Source organism: Micropterus dolomieu, linkage group LG03 (assembly GCF_021292245.1).
Source record: "Micropterus dolomieu isolate WLL.071019.BEF.003 ecotype Adirondacks linkage group LG03, ASM2129224v1, whole genome shotgun sequence".
Taxonomy (NCBI): Eukaryota; Metazoa; Chordata; class Actinopteri; order Centrarchiformes; family Centrarchidae; genus Micropterus; species Micropterus dolomieu.
In genome coordinates, this window is record NC_060152.1 from 18,667,458 (window position 1) to 18,685,635 (window position 18,178).

Sequence of the window (18,178 nt, forward strand, 5' to 3'; positions counted from 1 at the left end):
GGGGGGGGGGGGGTGGAGTAGCTTGTGATTCCTGGCTAGAAGAATGAAAAACAGTCTAGAAAAGCTCTGGCTGTCCCTGATTATCTTAAGCCTTAGCTCATCCACCACATCACAGGGCTGACCATTATGGACAGTTTAAAGATGCTATGGAGTGAAGCATCCTTAACAAGCAAGTACCAATGCAAGTGTAAGAATCCTGACCATAATCCAATACTTGGTGTAAGTTCAACACCATGCCACATGCAAGCGTGTTGTTAAACAGCAGACACTGTGCCAAAGAGCAAGAAAATACAAGATAGAGACAGACATCTCCAGAAGGGATACAAACCTCCAACATTAAAAGGCTATGTCTGACATAAATTGAGTCACCCTCAATTTTCTTAGCTCTTTTCTGTGAAAAATAAAAAGAACAAAAGAGTGTGGGTTTGTTTGAGTTTCCCTGTGTGCTGGCATTAACCTGCCACACCTAAGGACATGCATGCTACGAAATTCACTACAGTGTTAATACAACAGACAAAGAGAGCTGTGATGAGTCTGCATGCAAAACAGTTTGAGCTTAGAGACCATAGGGGCCGAACTGCAATGTACTAACAAAGAGACATGACAGAAATGTGATACCACACCAGTTATCATGCCACTTTTTTGTAAAGTGCATTTAATCTATAATCATGCATGTGTGCATTCCAGGGTTTACAACAACAGCAAGCAATGAGAACAAATAAACGCCTTTTAAACTTTTAAACAGCTAATATATGTAAAAACATATAAGCATAGTCACATTATAATGAAGTTACACTATTCTATTAACAGTTACTGTTTACATATTCCATCTATTCTTGCACTTATCTACCTCTTAAAATATACTGTATGTGCATCGAACCTGATGTGGATTTCATTTAAGACCTAGCAGTATGGAAAGCACATGAGAAGAGGGTGAAATTAGTCTTTTGGATGAGAAGGTCGATATCATCAGAATGGAGGTGGAGAAAAGGCTACGGAAACGTATTTGAGGCTAAGACTCTGACCTTTCGCATACGCACCACCTCCGTGCTCACCGCCTGAGACTCGTGCTACCCCAGGGAGGAGAGAGGGACACACGTTAGCATCCTCTGCTTGTTGGCCTTAACACTCACATGTGAGGGGCGACATGCAAGCGGCCAGACACTAACCTGAATGTCCCCATTGATGGTGGATATCAGTGAAGAGTCTACTTCTCTGTGGTCCCTCCACACTGCTGGCTACAGCAGCAAGAGAGACACAGTTCACACTCAGACAGAGAGAACAATCTCTGCTCACTACTTTTATTCATATATTTTATTATTAAAGACTATGAAACAATTTAATTTGAAAGTTGTTTATATTTTATAGTTATTATCTTTATCATCTATAATTAAAATATCCAGGCAATCACTGAGGACACATAATTTGTTATCTTTCACTGGAACCAGCTATCCTGTAAGGCAATATGATTTACATATAATGATACATTTTTGTTGCACATAGACCTTAGCTTAAATGACATCACAAACGTGTAAAATAGTGATCAGAGAAATTAAATACCTTGACCTCAGTCACAGCCTCGATTTTTGATGGCTCCACAGCTTCTACAGTGACCTCCAGCTTTCTTTCCTCCTTGCGGTCGGTCTTGATTGGAGTGGAGGTCTGGGGCTGATCGAAAGGGGCCATGGGGATCCCAGCCTCTGCCAGAGCAGCCTGGGAGAAGACCGGAGCACTGACAGGACGGGTGCCCCTCTGTGCACTCACCACTAGACAAAATACAGACAGAATGCAAACATGAATAAAAGAAAATATGTTTTAGCACCACGTGTTATGGAGGGATAAACTTCTATTCACACTGAAACAGATATTAACATATAAAGAGAGTCACACATAATAGCGCATTTATGCAAGTACTTACAGTCTGGCGCCGGATATGTGATCGAATAATTGCACATACTGTAGCGGTATACTGTACCTCGTTTAGTCTCTTTTAAAAGTCACACATCAGAGCCTGAAGTGGGCCAGAAGCGAATATCCACAAAGTGGCATGAAAGCAGAAGCGTGGATTAGTTCTTGTTGCGATGTGATGATCGATGCAAAAGCAGATAATGTTAGGCTGCAAGGAGCTACAAAGCTCAATGTGGTTGAACTGGTGAAACAGAGATAAGAGAGCGCCATTTCTTCAATCTGCACGGTCAGACATCCTTGAATAATGGTGGACGTGCCATTTGTGGACACATTCTCTTGTGATAAGTATGTAAAACGGTCTGCAAATGTTAATGAGCGTTTCATGGAGCAAAGAGAGCGTGACCATGTGCGAAGCTGTTCATCTGCAAACCAACAAACCCAAACAGGTAAACAACTACCTGACTGTTTGAGGCCAACATCTAGTAGAACAAACCAATCATCACTGATATGCGTTTCTGGGAGTGGACGTCTTTCCTCCCGGATCCGTTTCTCAAACTGCGGTCTCATCTCGGAAATAGCGATCCTTGTTTTGGCCACAGCAGCAGGAGCTCTCGCCTTTGCTGGCAACTGGATGCGCTCAGGGACAGCGACTAGTACAAATACACAGCCAGGTATTATTGTGGAAATTAAGTACAAAATATTAGGACACTTAAATTTACAGTGAAATTGACAGCCTAGCAACAAACTCAAACAGGAATGTCTGTATGTGTAGCTGAACTAAATCATTTTGATTATACCTGATTTCTTAGTGGCCATGTCCAAAAGAGTATACCAATCATCTTCCACCTCTCTCATTGCTGGATGCGGTTTCTGCTGTACCATCTTCTCCTGCTGCCACCTTTCCTCCACTATAGTAACTCTCTGCTGTGCTCTCTGCTCTATGGCTGAAAACTCTTTAGCTGGTCTTACTTCAGGATGCACACGGATACGCTGGTCCGCAGTCACTAATGCAGGATACACACAAAGCCTACTCAGTCAGAACTCAAGTCCACTTAAACATATTCTGGGGTTAAATATATAATACACACAAACTGTAAAAGGCACACACACAGATGCCATGTTATTCAGTCAGATTCCATCTCAAAGCCACACATAAAACAGCAGAATACCTGGTGCTTTCACTGCAACATTTAGCAGCGCAAGCCAGTCATCATCCACCTGTCTCGGATGTGGTGGTGTAATCTCCACCAACTTCATAGGCGGCCTCATGTCTTCCAGGATGAATTTTGGTTTTGGTTCTGTGGCTGCCACCACACCCACAATACGCTCAACCACAGCAGCTAACATAGAAAAATATGTGTAAATAAATCTGTTGCGAAAGTATTTTATTTATTGCTGGAGCCATTTAAGGTTTAAAGCAAATGAAAAAGCATCAAGTGCGCGTGCAGTCCAGCTTATTAACCATCACTTAATTGAACTTTTTATTTATTTATTTTTTTTTAGCACAGTGTATGCAGACCCTTTGGCAATGAAAGGTACCTGGCGGTATGACAACAGGCTTTTCACGGATGACGTCGAACATGACAAACCAATCATCGCCGCCTCCTCTCTCCGACGGTGGTGCAGTTTGGCTAGGTCTAATTTCAGACAGACGCGTCTCATCCTGCCTGCTCTCTGCGCCAATTATCTTCTTCCATATTCTAGTCTCTGTGGGCGTCACCTCAGCCTCAAACATCTTCTGCACATCTGGAATAATCTCAAAAGGAATGACTGGCACAAACAGACAAAGAGTCAAAGAAGCTGAGTGACACCCATATATCCACCAAAAACAAATGTTTGACCCTTAAAGCGAGTTAAAAAGCTGCAGAAATGTAACAACTGGCAAGATATTTGAAGGCTGTGGGTAGCTGGAGGCACATTTTCTCTGGGAACAACATCTAGCAGAAAAAAACAGTCATCACCTCTTTCTCTGACTGGCTGAGACATTTTCTGCTCTGGGATAATTTGCTTGGGAAGCTCCTTGTCCTCTTTCCACACCACAGTCTCTTCAACTCCAACCTTCTTCCTGGACTCTACTGTTATTGTTTCGGCCATAGTAGAAATGCTTTCTTCAGGATAAACCTGAACGTACTCTGCCATGGTAACTAGTGACAAACACAATGAATGAGTATTATAAGACACTTATAATAAGCCTGTAAGTCTTTTTGGTGGGACTGGAGGGAATATCGACAATACCTGGCACAAATGATGGTTCTCTAGCAGGAACATCCAGCAGCACAAACCAGTTATCTTCTATCTCTCTCAAAGCCTGTGAAACTGCTACAACTTGCTTTTCACTCTGGATTTCTGTTATTTCAGTGCCTGCTACTACCACCTCCACTCTTTTTTCTCTCCACTCAATGGTTGTTACTTCAACTAGAGAGACACGTTCTTCTTGAGACACTTCCACATGCTCTGCAACAACTAAGAGAAAAGAGATAAAAATTCTCAGACACTATGGACAGTAGAGGAGATTTAGGGATAAGAGTGTCTGCAAAGCTCAGGATAATTGCTTGCTTTGATAAAGCTGTGCAGCAGTACAGGAATAAGTTTAACAGTACCTGGTGGTACATATGTTGTTTCTCTGGGAACAACATCCAGCAACACAAACCAGTCGTCAACACTCTCTGACACTGGCTGCTGTGGGACTTCTTCTAGGTGTCTTGGTGCCTCTTCTGTTATCTTCCTCTCTTCAGCTACTACTACTCTTATTGTCTCATCGGTTGCAGTTCCAACCACAGAGACAAAACTTTCCGCATCCATTGGGTCTCTTCCCTTCAACATAACTGATGTGAGTAAAGTCAGGAGAAAGTCTTTTCACACAAGCAGTAACACACACTTACTTTATATAAGCAAGAAAGCACAATAGTGAGCACAAGAGAGCCAACGTTGTTTTAAAAAAAGCAATACCTGGTGGTACATATGATGTTCCTCTGGGAACAACATCCAGCAACACAAACCAGTCAGCATCTCTGTCTGTCACTGGCTGCTGTGGGATTTCTTCTAGGTGTCTTGGTGCCTCTTCTATTACCTTTCTCTCTTCAGCTACTACTTCTCTAATTGCCTCATCGGCTGCAGTTCCAACCACTGAGACCAAACTTGCTGCATCTCTTCCCTTCAACGTAACTGATGTGAGTAAAGTCAGGAGAAAGTCTTAAAACACAATCAGTAACACACACTTTTATATTAGCAAGAAAGTACAAAAGAACCAAAGTTGTTGTTTTTTGTTGAAAAACAGTACCTGGTGGTACATAAGGCGTTTGTCTGGGAATAACATCCAGCAACACAAACCAGTCATCAGCCTTGTCTGTGATGGTCTGTGATGGTGGTGGGATGTCTGGTACACGCCATGCTTCCTCTTCTCTTATTTCTCCTTCTTCTACTATAATCTCTGTTTTCTCCTCAACTGTTGTAATCTCATTTGTTGAGGTGAAATACTCGCCTTCATCCACCTGAGCACGTTCCACAGTGGTAACTAAAGATGACAGTAAAGACACATAATCTTTGATTGTGAGGGCAAACAAGCCCGCAGGTACATGAACTCATTGTCTGTAAAGGAGGTTTGAGAGGAATGTTCTGTGTAGGTCAGTCTGTTTCAACTCAATGGATGATATTTTTTTATATGATTATTACAACAAAAATCATGGATACACCAGAAAACAAAAGCTATGGCTATTTCTGAGGCTGTGCTATCAATATTCTTACCCCTTTTGCACCATTAGAACATCTACGCCAAGCACATTTTTTATGTCTGCTATACTATCATTACTTTCCCTCCACTGCGTCCACCTGAATATAACCCAGAACTAAACCCAGTGCAGACTGCCTTTTTATAAATATATAATTATATTCATAAGAGAAAGGAAAACTTTTGCACTTATTTCAGCTTCCCATTCAAAGGTCCGGTATGTAATATTTAGGAGGATCTAGTGACAGAAATGCAATATAATATACATACAATTATGTTTTCAGTGGTGTATAAAGACCTTACATAATGAGCCGTTATTTCTTTATTACCATAGACCACCTTTTCGTCACTACGTTGAAAACGTATGAAGAAGGAAGAAGAAGAGGTTGTAGTAGTAGTAGTCGTCATCTGCTTCATTAGAAGTAAGAAGAGACATGAAATTTGGACAAATGGAGGATGAAACGTATTATTTTGCACAAAAGCCACCACCGCAGCTCCTTTTACGTGCTTGGACAGGGATGGGTGAGCAGTGAAATCGCACTACCACTAGATGCTACTAAAACTTACACACTAAACCTTTAATTTAAAGATTTTAAAAGGTTTTTGGACTCACTTTGGGACTGTTCAATTGCTAATGTTAATAGTACTCAAAAAATTATTAGTATTAGATTACAATACTAGAGAGAATAGTAGAGGTGTAAAGCTGTTTGCACAATAACATACTGTACCTGGTGGTTTATAAACAGCTTTGTATGGAGGTCGGTCGAAAAGTATGAACCAGACATCCTTATCTGCCACCTGAGATGGATCCTCAGCCTGAAGCCTCTCTGTAACTTTTCTCTGAGTTATATAGCCCAGTATTTCTGTCTCATGCCATGCTCCCCCTTTTTCTAGCCTCTCCTCTGACATTCCACCAGACTGTACCTGCCCATCTTCCATTTCTTCCTGCCTCTGCTCTCTCTCTTCTACAATAGTCACTCTCTTCTTAGTCCTGCGCTCAACCTTCTGGTATGCTACTACAGAGCTGGTACTGCCAACATCCGACATCTTCTCCTCCACCTCGTCTTGCCATTCCTTTTCCATCTGCCGTAGCTTCTCTCTCAGGCCATCATCCAACTGACTTTCGTCTGTCCCCTCTTTTTCACTCTTCTGCATCACCTCAGCCACTTCCTCTTCAAGCAACAAGCCTTTTAGAAACACCCGCTTTATCTGCTCTTCCAGTTCATCCACTTCATCCTTGTTTACCTCTATTCTCCTCACAGATTTCTTCACCACTCTTTCAGTCATACCTTCAACTTGTTGTTCATGCTTCAAATCTCCCTCTTCTTCTCTTAACTTATCTACCTCTTCCTTACCTAATTCCTCTTCTATTACTCCCTGAATTCTCTCTGCCATCTCATCCACTTCTTGGAGCCTTTCCTCTAAATCCTTCACTTTACTCAGCCTCCTTTCCAAAATATCTGCCTCTGTCAGCATGTCTACCAAGATCACACTTTCCTGCAGCCTCTTAATAATCTCTGTTCTGGTCTGTTCCTGCTCTACCACATGCATGCCCTGCTCATCCTTCTCTTGGAGCTGGAACAGAGCTAGGGGGGAGACTGGGAGTGAAGGGGGAAGTAAAACAATTAGCCAGGGATGGAACTAGAGTTTGATTCATACTGCAGGCTGTTTCAGGGTTTTTGTATTTCTGTTCAAATTACAAAAAAATTTTGCAGGTCATTTTTCCACACAAAGAAACTCACATGTTTTATCAGCACACTCAAGTGAGGATAAGCTGAAGATTCGGTCAAAGTAAAGGAACCAGTCATCTTGCTGTGTCTGGGCTGGTTGAAATAGCCTGTCCATAGAGCTCATTTTTGCCAGGCTGATCTTAGCTGACAACATCAGAGAAACAATGCTGAATAATTTCATACCAGATGAGCAAATCACACACAAATCTCAAACTGCAAATGCTTGAAAACGAGGAACAGAATAGTACCGTTGTGCTTGGCTTTAAGAAGCCTTTGAGAATAATGCAATTTAGATGCATGTTCTTTAAAATCCAAGCCAAAGTGAACGATAAAGAGATTCTGGATTCAGATGTTCTTATACAAACTGCAGAATAACCAGTGGCAGGCTTTAGAAATGCAAATACCTGGCCGTTTCACAGAATCAAAAGGTGGGACAAGGGGAAAAGGAGGATGACGATAGAGCAGGGCAGACCACTCGTCTTCCTTTCTACTTTCATCAGATGCCAGCTCCTGCCACGGCTGACTTGCTGTCTGGGTGATGGTTTCAGAGCAAGTCTGCCCAGTCTCAGTGTCCTGCCAGGTTACTGTGACGGTGTGAACAGACTGCCCCTCCTCCCAGGACTGAATGAAAGGCTGCTCAGACTCCCCTCTGGCTGCAAAGAGATTACGAGGTGATGGCAGTTATGTAAAGGTTCTGCTGGACAGATGACGGCCACTATGAATGCTTCACAGTGCTTCAAGCGTGTCTTTGAACAAAGCCAGATGCCAAGCATTTGTACCAGAATATCCAGTCCAGTAAGGTTAGTGCAAAGCTGAATGAAAGATGCCCCCCATCCTTCAGGACAAAAACTGATTTAAAAAAAAAGGGCAAAACTGGCAATTACTTTTTTTAGTTTTTAAAGTTCCAGCTTCATCCTGTTTTAATGACAGCCACTGGAGCGGTGATGAATGAGTCAGTCTGTTAAGATGGTCAACATAAAAAGTACAAGCAAATGAAAGCCACTGTGCCACACACATCAAGCAGCAACTTCGGTAAATGCCAAACAAATAAAGAATTTCAGCCTTAAGACTTGAAATGTCTGTGAGTAGTTAAGCGCATAAGGAAACTTATTTTTCCACGAAGGCCAAAGATACCCTGGGATCATGCCAGGGAAAATGCAAGGTGGGTGAAATTACCCACATGTAAAAGTAGGTCAATGTTCTGACAAGTTAACCATGTGTGCTGACACAATCTTTTCAATGAGCCAAAACAGATGAGTTGAGTAATGTTAAATGATGTGATAAGGCTGTTTGCAAGCGAGAATAAAAAATTTTAAAAAATCCTGCAAATATGCCAAAAAGCGCTGGTGCAGCTCCACACAGTGGTACCTGGGAATTCAGGAGAAAGCTGGGGTTTGTCAGATGCAAGCCTCAGCGACCAATCATCAAACTCAGGCCTGGATGATGCTGAGAGTTGTTGCAGGAGCTGGAGAGTTTCATCTCCAGCTGCAAGAGCGTAACAAGTCAGAGCGTAGCTTAGCGAAATGGTCGCTTTTGTTACAAGATCCAAGCGTGATACAGTGATTCCAACTTGGGTTCACACACATACCTCCATCTAGGTTACGTGACAGCCTCTTGCTCGCAGAGCGTGTGAAGCGTGGGGCTGGGCGGTCAATCATGGAGCTGGCCTGGCGGGTCTGGGCCTGAGTACGCCCGCTGTATCTGAACTTAGAGCCCAAGACAAGGAAGCGACGTGATGAGGGAGGCTCTACTGTTGGAACCCTGAGGGAAAAAAACATTCATTTTATTTTTATCCACCCACAATTTAATACAATTGACGATTTCAAAGTGACAGACCCACATACCAGGAGTTTAAATGTAAACTATATCATATCACATCAAAAGACTTTTTCCTAAAACAGTCTAATTGTTACACAACAAGGTTTGCAACAACTTTGACCTTTATCTCATTAAGTAGACAAAACCTTTGAGGTTTAATTCTAAAGTCAGGGCCATGGGCATGTAGCTTTTCCTCTGTGGTGAAACTGTCAGGGAGCCAATATAAGGCTTAAGCTGCAGAGACCAGTTAGCCAATTATCTAGGGGACAGGCCGAACCTGAGAATAACCTCTGTTGCCAAGCAGGAAAGTGTCTTTCAGAATAATACCCGGTCTTACCTGAAGAAGGTATGGTGTTCAACACAAACTTTCCACAGCTTCTTCGAGGCTTTGTAGTTGGGCAGTTTGAAGCCAATTGTGCTTTCATACTGCTCTTGCTGTAGGTGAAGAAGAAAGTCAAAGTTGAATTATAATGACCTTATGTTGATGACATTATTCCACACAGCAGCATGAAACATGACATACATCGCAGAGCTGGGTTGAATGAACATACTGTAAATCAAAATGACAAATTGTTAAATTATCAAAAAGCTTATTCCCCTACAAAGATGTGTTGAATTTGAATTGAATATGAATTTTTAAGAACCAAAATGTGAATTGCAGTCTGTATAATTTAGCTTGAACTCGAATTTAATAATCCAGTTGTTAAGTAAAGTTAAGTCAATGTGTATAGCCAAAAGAAGTATAGCATCTCCATTGGTTTTACTCACCAACAACAGTAACAAATCCCATGAAATGCAACAATGGGATTATAATCCATCAATAACATTATAAGTCTAACACTAATGTAGTAAATTTAATTTAAGAACATTAAAGAAGTCCAAGGAATGACTCCAGGGAAGTGAGTAAAACTGTTGATCTATAGGTATAGAAATTAGTTCATCGCACGATTCCAAGGCCAAGGCATCGGACAGGTGTGACAGAATTTAGGAGAAAAAGTTGGTGGGTAACATATTGGGTTGGGATGAGGTAGAAACACAATGTAGTTCAAATATATGAAAAACTGAACGGAAAATTTTAATTCAGACCTCTGATGGCCTGATTTTGATGAAGAAGCTGCTCCGTTTGTAAGAGATCTTGAGCACTTTGGGCCAAGGGAAACGGTTGATCCTTAGCTTGTCCTTGTAAACCATCAGACCACTAGAGCAAACCCCCAGCGTGATGTCGACACCGTCAAGATCCTGCATGCACAAAAACAGGATGATGAACAGTTATGATATTATCATCAATGCACTGTCACCCGAGAACCTGCACTTACAATAAACGGTCACTGGGAGGCAGACTTTCTCACACTATGAGGACAGGTTTTGAGGTCATAGAGTTTGAAATGTTATTAATCTCTCTTTTTCAGAAGGGGATGACATCAATTTTGTAATTAAAATCTGGATGCTACTGATGTAATACAAGCATGCCGCTGCAAAACAATGTCACGCATTTCAAAAATGAAAGGAAGATGGCACACACTTGAACTGTGGAATTTGGCTTTTTAAAATTTCCATAAGAAACCTGCACCATCAGTTAACCCACCCAACATTAATCTAAACAGGTAACACAGTTAAAACAAAACCCTACCTTGGCTTGGTGAAGGTCTACTCCATACATGGCAAGTTTCTTGGCATTTTCCAGAAACAACATGTCTGCTTGGGCTGGACTCATTGACCTGGAAAAACACAGATAAGAAGGGTCTTTTCATACATATGTTTTATTTATAGTTGATTATTTTGAAATCTTCTATTCAAAGTTTGAATAGTTTGAGGTCATTCACAGTTTGTGTCTGCGGAATTAGGCTTACTCAAAATATACTTGATGAAAATGTTCCCCTTTGATTACCTGTATGTGCGGTGCAGCTCCATCACCTTTTCCTCCAGCTCTTTGCTCTGTCCGGGGACCAGGCTCAGATCCTTAACATAGTCTGTTCCATGGAGCTCTGGGTCGTACTCTCCAAGCTCCGACTGGGCTGCGTAGGAGCCCAGCAGGGACAGTGTGACAAAGGAGCAGGGAAGAATACCACGCATAATGTCCTTCCTCAGCTGGACACACAGAAAGTACCTGAAGACGACGTGAAAGGAAACAATAAGATCACTTATGAAGAAGTAAAAAAGGATATAGGATTTACTGTAGTGATGACATTTTTGGAAATACACTTTCTTGGGAGTTAGATGAGATGGCTGAGACTGTGCTTGTGTCCCTCTAAATATGAAGCTGAATCCAACAAGCTTTTAGATTAGCTTAGGTTAGCATAATCACTGGAAGCGGGGGGGGGGGGGGGGGGGGGGGGGGGGGGGGGGGCAGGCAGTTAGTTACTCAGTCCAAAGCTTAGAAAATCGACCTACCAGCACCTCTAAAACACAGTAAATAACATGTTTTATATCTCTGTGAATAAGCAGAATTCCCAAAATGTCAAACCATTCCTTAAGACATTCACCTGGTGAGGTCTTCAGTAAGCTGTGCTGGATCAGGAGGGTAGAACTTCACGTTGAATGTAAACTCATACACAGCACCCGACACCTGTTTCCGGATCTCTTTGGTGGCTTCCAACCACGTCTGTGGAAAATGAGGGAACAAAATTACCACCATCCAATTTCTTGTCAGCACCATGTCAAATATCTAGTTATGCTTCTGCAGAGAATCTAAAACCACAGGAGCAGAAACACCAGCCTACCTTGTTGGTTGGTGTTTCCCAGTGAGCCAGGCCAAAATAATCCTTCTCCAGCAGGTTAACATGGTCACACACCTTTGTTAAAAGTTCTTGGGCTTTAGCATGTTTCTGCATGAGAAAGAGAGACACACACAGACAGACAGAGAGAGGGATATACATTTATGACCATATTAAACTTCAACAGAGGTGGTAGCTATTAAACACTGGAATTTGGAAGGTTTCTTACATCAAGCTCACACTCAAACAGAGTGTCGTCCAGTAAGGTGACTTTGCATTGCATGGTTTTCTGACGTTTGGAGCCTTTAACCTCTTCTGTCTTCTTCTCTGTCTTTTCTTTCCCTGGCTTCTCCTTCTTCGTCTCCTCCTTTGCCTTCTCCTCTCCTTCAGCTTCTTTCTCCTGCTTTGCTGCTTCTTCCTCTTTCTTCTCTTTCTCCTCTTTCTTCACTTCTTCCTCTACGTCAGGCTCCTTCGTTATCACAGCTTCTTCCTCTTGAGGTGGCTTGTAGAGTCAAGACAAGACATTTGCAAAGTATGTCAAATACGGATGAAAAGAATGAAATGTACTTTTTAAATTATGACAGCGCTGTAATTAATATGACGACAGATTTTAGTAAACAGCAAATATACTGCTGTTGATGCTATCTCAGATCAGCACGGATCATTTTTGTTTCAGACCCAGTTTTCAGCTCAAACCAGCAGTTATTTTTGCTGAGCAAGCTATCCACATCATAAAAAATTCATTACAAAGAAAAAAATGTGTTCTTTCCTCTACTGCAGTCCAATCTGCAGCATGAATTTGTACACAGGAGAGCTCTGTTTTTGACCTTTATCTGCAATGATGTTTGAGATCTCTGTCTTTTTTTGAACCTTCTCACGCACTCAGGATTGAAGGAGTAGTTTGACATTTTGGGGAAATGCGCTCCTTCTTGCCGACAATTAGATGAGAAGATCGATGCGACTCTCATATCTGTACGTTAAATAGGAAGCTATGGCCAGCAGTTGGCTAGCTTGGCTCAGCATAAAAACTGGAAGCAGGCAGAAACAGCCGGCCTGGCTCTGTCCAAAGAAAACACAATCTTGCTCCCAGCACCTCTGAAGATGACAAATTAACACATTATATCTCTTTTATTTAATCTGTACAAAAACCAAAATGTACAAACGACAAAGGTTACTGTGAATGTGCAACTATTTCTTGTCCTGAAGCAACTATTTCCAGGAATGTTGTTATCACAGTGGCAACCAGCGGGGACTCCTGACCTGCACCTGACCAAGAAATAGCCTAGCACATAACTCCCCATAAAACCACAACTTCTTGTTCTTATACTTGATTTGTACAGACTCAAACAGACAAGATAAAATGTGTTAATCAGTTAATCAGTGAGCTCTAAAGATGCTGGTAGGTGGATTTTGTTTGGACTAAGTCACTCTAGCTGTTTCTCCCTGTTTCCAGTCTTTATGCTAAGCTAAGCTAACTGGCTGCATGATATGAGAGCGGTATCATTCTTCTCATTAACTCTTGTCAAGAAAGCAAATAAGCAGATTTCCCAAAATGCAGGACCAATACTCCAAGTGTAATACTTGCCAGAGTCACACTCACCTGCGTCTCTCCGCTGCTTATCGAGTGCTGATCAGGGGCCTGTTCAGTGTCTGGCTCCGTTTTAAGCTCAGGCTCTGGAGCAGCAATCGGTGCTTTCACCTGCTCCTCACTTGGCCCTTTTGCCTCCTTTTCCTCCTTCTCCTCCTTCTTTCCTTTGTTCTTGCCCTTCTCTTTTTTCTTCCCCTTTTCCTCTTCTCCTGTTTTTTCCTCCTCCTTCTTTTTTACATCTTCTTTCCCCTTCTCTTCTTTCGTTTTAGTCTCCTCGTCTTCTTTCTTTTTTGTCTTCTCCTCTTCCTTCTTTTTGGCCTTTTCCTCTTCTCTCTTCTTTGCTTTTTCGGCCTCTCGTGCCTTTTCTTCCTCTTTCTTCTTTGCTTTCTCTTCTTCTCTCTTCTTTACCCTTTCTTCTTCCTCTGCTTTCCTCTTTGCTTTTTCCTCTTCCTTTTTCTTTATCTTTTCTTCCTTTTCTTTTTTCTTTGCAACCCTCTTGTCAACGTTTTCCTCCTCTTTACTCTCTTTCTTTCCGGCTTCTGCACCTTTGTCTTTAACTTCAGGAGCCTCTTTCTTTTCTTCTTTTTTTGTCTCCACTTTTTCCTCCCCCTTTTCTACAGTCTGCTGTGGTTTCTCCTCCTCCTTTTGTGGCTCTTTCTTTTTCACCTTTTCCTCTTCCTTTTTCTCCTCGTCCTGTTTCACTTTTTCCTCATGCTTTTTCTCTACTTTCTTCTTGGCTTCTTTCTTTTTCTTTTTACTGCCCTTCTTCTCAACTTTTTCTTCCTCTTCCTTTTTCTCCTCCTTTTGTTCTACTTTTTCTTCTTCTTTCTTTTTCACTTCTTTTACCTCAGATTTTTCCTCCTCTGCTTTAGCCTTCTTCTCTTCACTTTTCACCTCTTCCTCCTTCTCTTCTTCTGCCTTGTCAGCTTTTTCCTCTTTGTCTGCCTTTTCTTCCCCAGCTTTCTCTGCCTCAAACCCCTCTCCCTCAGAGCACTGTGAACGCCGTTTGAGGAAAGAGGAGAAGAGGCGAGACAGGCCTTTGCCCGCAGAGGTCCGGGTGCGAGGCTTCAGCTGCTCCTCCTCGGGTGAGGTAGCTACATCAGCAGACCCAGGCTCAGAGGCCTGCTCCTGGGCCTTATTGCCCGACTGCTCCCCCTCTGGCTCAGATGCTGCCGCCACTGGCTTCTGCTTGTTCTCTGATTCGGGTCCGGCGCCGCTGGCCTTCTGCTGGCCCTCGGTGTCCGCCTCGCTCACTGCACTTGCCTCTGTTGTCATGGTAGCCACTGGGAAGGAGATGGAGAAAGGTCACGGTGCTGTACAGTGTGAAGGTGCACAGCATGGCTATACTTGGAACACAACAAACAAGATTAGTAGCAGTGGGCTATTAGCGTGTGTGTGGGAAATGTTAAACTTAACTGTGAACGGCAAGCAGATGTAAAACATGGACTGTTCTATACTGATACAATAAACAGTGTGTACTGTTGTTAATCTGTAAACCGCTGATGATCGTGTTCAAGGACTATGATAAACTAGATTAGGTCATTTAATTTTTATATTAATAATATAATATTAACATTAATTTTCTGACATCAAGTCAAACAATTATTGGATTCATTGTGAAAATAATTTTCAGATGAAACAACACTGAAAATGATCATTGCTCAAAAACAAACAATGCGTGTTAAATCCTGAAAAGTTCTCATTTCTGGGGGGGGGGGATCATTTTTCAACACATGGTGATGATATAAACGTAAATATCATCTAGTAGCATGCAAATAAGGTCATCAGTATGAATGCTTCATTATGCTCATGTAAAATTTATCATTTTAACTGATGCTCTAATCAAGAGTAATTTACCACGAGAACGTTTTACAATAGGTAATTTACATTGCTGCTATAAGTTATTGATAGCTGTCTAGTCAGAGTGGCATAAATGAGACTCCATAAAACATGAAGCCACTCACAGATTATATTCTAACTCTTAACACACATACTCAATCACACAAACATCACTTCATCACACAATAGCCTTCCTTGTTGAAGAGTGTGTCTGTGTCTACATGGAGTTCTGAGGGTGTGCTCACAACACTGCCTCTCGCACTCATTAAATCACACAAAGGACGCATTCTACTCTGGAGCTGCATATTAGCACCGCCTGGATCATCCTCGCAAAGCATGCCTGGCTCTTAATCTCACACCAAGCCCATCCTATAAGGGTCATCTAAGGCACCAGGACTAAGCAATTCCGTGTGTGTGAGAAAACTGTGAGATGATATAAAATCATCAATCGTTAAGGTTTCTTGGTGGATTAGGTTAGATTAGATTTAAATTTTTGCATAGATGTGTTGAAGACACAATTGATGGATTTGCCAAAACCAGAAATGTCTGTCTGGTTATTTTATGCAACCGTTTCTAAATAGATTTCTTTGATTGAATTTAAATGATCCTAAATATAAAAATCAATTCAACAATATATACTGTTAATGGTTTATTTTAAAACTTAAGCCCCCCCCGAACAACTCCATAAAATCAAATTATAGAATATAAACATTTATCTTCAAAATAAATCCATTTAGTGATGATGTATGTGACTGTCTCTGATGCTATAGGTTCTTTTATGTTTGGCTGTTTGTTTTACTTTCTATCTGCTGCACTCAGTCTGTCTTGCAAAACAGAGATATCTCAATAAAATGACCTGAAAAAAGGTTTTATGCAGAAATGAGGCAGTATCTTGTAGTGCAATGGTATTCATCTATCCAACAGATTTTCACAGACTTCAGGCTAATTTATACTTCTGCATCAAGTCTACATGGTGCCATGAGCATTTAAACTTGTGCATTGGCGGTGGGGTTTCTGTGTTCCACTGGGTTGAGTTTCTTCTTCTTCGTTGGTGTAGGCTACTACAAACAATCATTGGTGACGGAATCTGAGCCGATCATGTTGAGTTGGAGTCAGTAATCAGTGTTAAACAGCAGTTACTTTTAGTGCAATTACTAAAACAGAGAAGGCGCCAGAGGAGATGGTATCTACGACCCTTGACCCTGCTGATGTACAAGAAGGATAAGTTGGAATTGCATAGGAGGAAATGCGATGCTACCAAGCTGGCCAATCCCAGTTCTTGCATTCTTAGTAACATTTTTGGGGAGGGGTGCATCAGGCTACCGCGTAGCCGCATACCCTTCGGCGCAGAAGTATAAATTGGCCTCAGCAAGGAGCACTGAAGCTGTTCTGGAGTCTTGTGGTGGCCTGACTCTATACTAAGACATTTCATGTTGGTTTTTCCTTTCATTTGTCACTCATCTCTATATTACACATACCAGGAAAGAAGACCTATATGGTATGCTTTACTGCAGATACGTTAACTTCTGTCCTTTTTAACCTGACTGTATGATAATTAAGGAAGATACCAAGACTGTTGTGTCAACATGCAAATAATAATAACTAACTGGCATGCACACATTACTAAAATTATAAAATTACAAAAATGACAACTCTCAGTCTAATTGGAGAAAAAAACTTTATTGTGATGTCAGCCACTGTAACTGGTGTGGCAGCGAGAGGACCGATCCGGTATATACAGAAACTTCTAACCAGTTGATTAAATCTCACTACTGACTGAAATACACCACAGGATTATGCAATCACGCTACACCTCTCCTACGTGAGATGTACCAGTTATAGGGGCTCTCACATCGTAATCAAGTTTTTTCTCCAATTACACTGATTTGCATCCTGTCTGGAGGAGGCGTTGTCAAATTGGTGACTAATGTGGCTGTGTTTGTCTCTTCCATATGTAGTTCAAGTCCCACCCTGCTTTGTATGGAGTGGGGGAGGGGGAATGCTAGACAAAAAGGCAGGCCAATCTTCCAGATGTACAGGGCCGTCCCAAAGGGTGCAGCCTGGCCTTCTATAACATACACTTCCCACTGGCACTACAGGACAGCAGGAGAGGAGGAGGGGGTACGCACAGAGACCAAATCCTCTTTAGCCCTCCCATTGTTTGTGTCCAGTGACCAATAACTGTGCTGCACACTATTACTAATCCTGCCTACCCTTCCCCCTACAAGACCCCCCATAGGCCTATTCCCTAGGTCACCACACACACACACACACACACACACACACACACACTGGTATGCATCAACGCTCACAGGCTCCTCTGGGTCTTTTAATGCTCTGTCATCTCAATTGTGATTGTCAGGGAACAGACATGCTCCTAATGGACCAGCTGAGCTTGTGTCTGCTGCCTCCTCCATTTTGTGTTGCCTATCTAACATCTCTGCTATCAGCCAGCTGAGCAGGACTAACCTGCATCATGACTGATTGAGTCAGCAGCAGCCACACCACAGGGTCTCTTAATACAGCATCAATCTCTATAATATGAGTGATGTTTCTTTTTTGGTGTGAAGGTAATTAGATGAAGTATTGCTGTAAAAAAACAGTGCCCACAATCAATTAGTGTCTCTAATGAGCTAAATTATAGATGAAGTAGACCACCCTCCAGCAAGAGTCAGCTCGCAAAGAGCTGCTGGATCAGGTGCAAACGCCGGAGCTGGAGTTGAATCAGGATTTGATTTAAAGTTTCTGTGACTTTAAATTGAATTGAATGTTTCCAAAGGAAGAACATTTGAAATTAGATTGGACTCAGTACGTTTCACTTAAAAGGAACGACTACATCTTACTTGACTTTTTG

At 41.9% G+C, this 18,178-nt stretch overlaps 1 protein-coding gene across 12 annotated transcripts in view; it reads right to left on the reverse strand.

The window, feature by feature from the left end:
- LOC123968783 overlaps window positions 1-18,178 on the reverse strand; it is a 31,379-nt gene that overhangs the window by 10,063 nt on the left and 3,138 nt on the right. For 2 of the 12 annotated variants that reach the window (XM_046045734.1, XM_046045736.1), the window contains exons 1-25: window positions 12,127-12,318; window positions 11,904-12,008; window positions 11,667-11,785; window positions 11,072-11,290; window positions 10,814-10,901; window positions 10,270-10,422; window positions 9,521-9,618; window positions 8,954-9,126; window positions 8,734-8,850; window positions 7,770-8,018; window positions 7,378-7,509; window positions 6,364-7,233; window positions 5,189-5,422; window positions 4,858-5,073; window positions 4,509-4,733; window positions 4,144-4,371; window positions 3,870-4,052; window positions 3,448-3,678; window positions 3,078-3,248; window positions 2,706-2,912; window positions 2,367-2,558; window positions 1,561-1,766; window positions 1,170-1,238; window positions 1,026-1,070; window positions 329-391 (exon numbers count right to left, since the gene is read on the reverse strand). In XM_046045734.1, the coding sequence (XP_045901690.1) occupies window positions 329-391; window positions 1,026-1,070; window positions 1,170-1,238; window positions 1,561-1,766; window positions 2,367-2,558; window positions 2,706-2,912; window positions 3,078-3,248; window positions 3,448-3,678; window positions 3,870-4,052; window positions 4,144-4,371; window positions 4,509-4,733; window positions 4,858-5,073; window positions 5,189-5,422; window positions 6,364-7,233; window positions 7,378-7,509; window positions 7,770-8,018; window positions 8,734-8,850; window positions 8,954-9,126; window positions 9,521-9,618; window positions 10,270-10,422; window positions 10,814-10,901; window positions 11,072-11,290; window positions 11,667-11,785; window positions 11,904-12,008; window positions 12,127-12,180 (4,647 nt within the window). In that variant the 5' untranslated portion in view covers window positions 12,181-12,318. Of the gene's footprint in view, window positions 1-328; window positions 392-850; window positions 904-1,025; window positions 1,071-1,169; window positions 1,239-1,560; window positions 1,767-2,366; window positions 2,559-2,705; window positions 2,913-3,077; window positions 3,249-3,447; window positions 3,679-3,869; window positions 4,053-4,143; window positions 4,372-4,508; window positions 4,734-4,857; window positions 5,074-5,188; window positions 5,423-6,363; window positions 7,234-7,377; window positions 7,510-7,769; window positions 8,019-8,733; window positions 8,851-8,953; window positions 9,127-9,520; window positions 9,619-10,269; window positions 10,423-10,813; window positions 10,902-11,071; window positions 11,291-11,666; window positions 11,786-11,903; window positions 12,009-12,126; window positions 12,400-13,491; window positions 13,717-14,331; window positions 14,352-14,486; window positions 14,769-18,178 lie in introns of those variants that run through there. The other 10 variants (XM_046045738.1, XM_046045730.1, XM_046045737.1 and 7 more) reach the window with 10 other exon arrangements.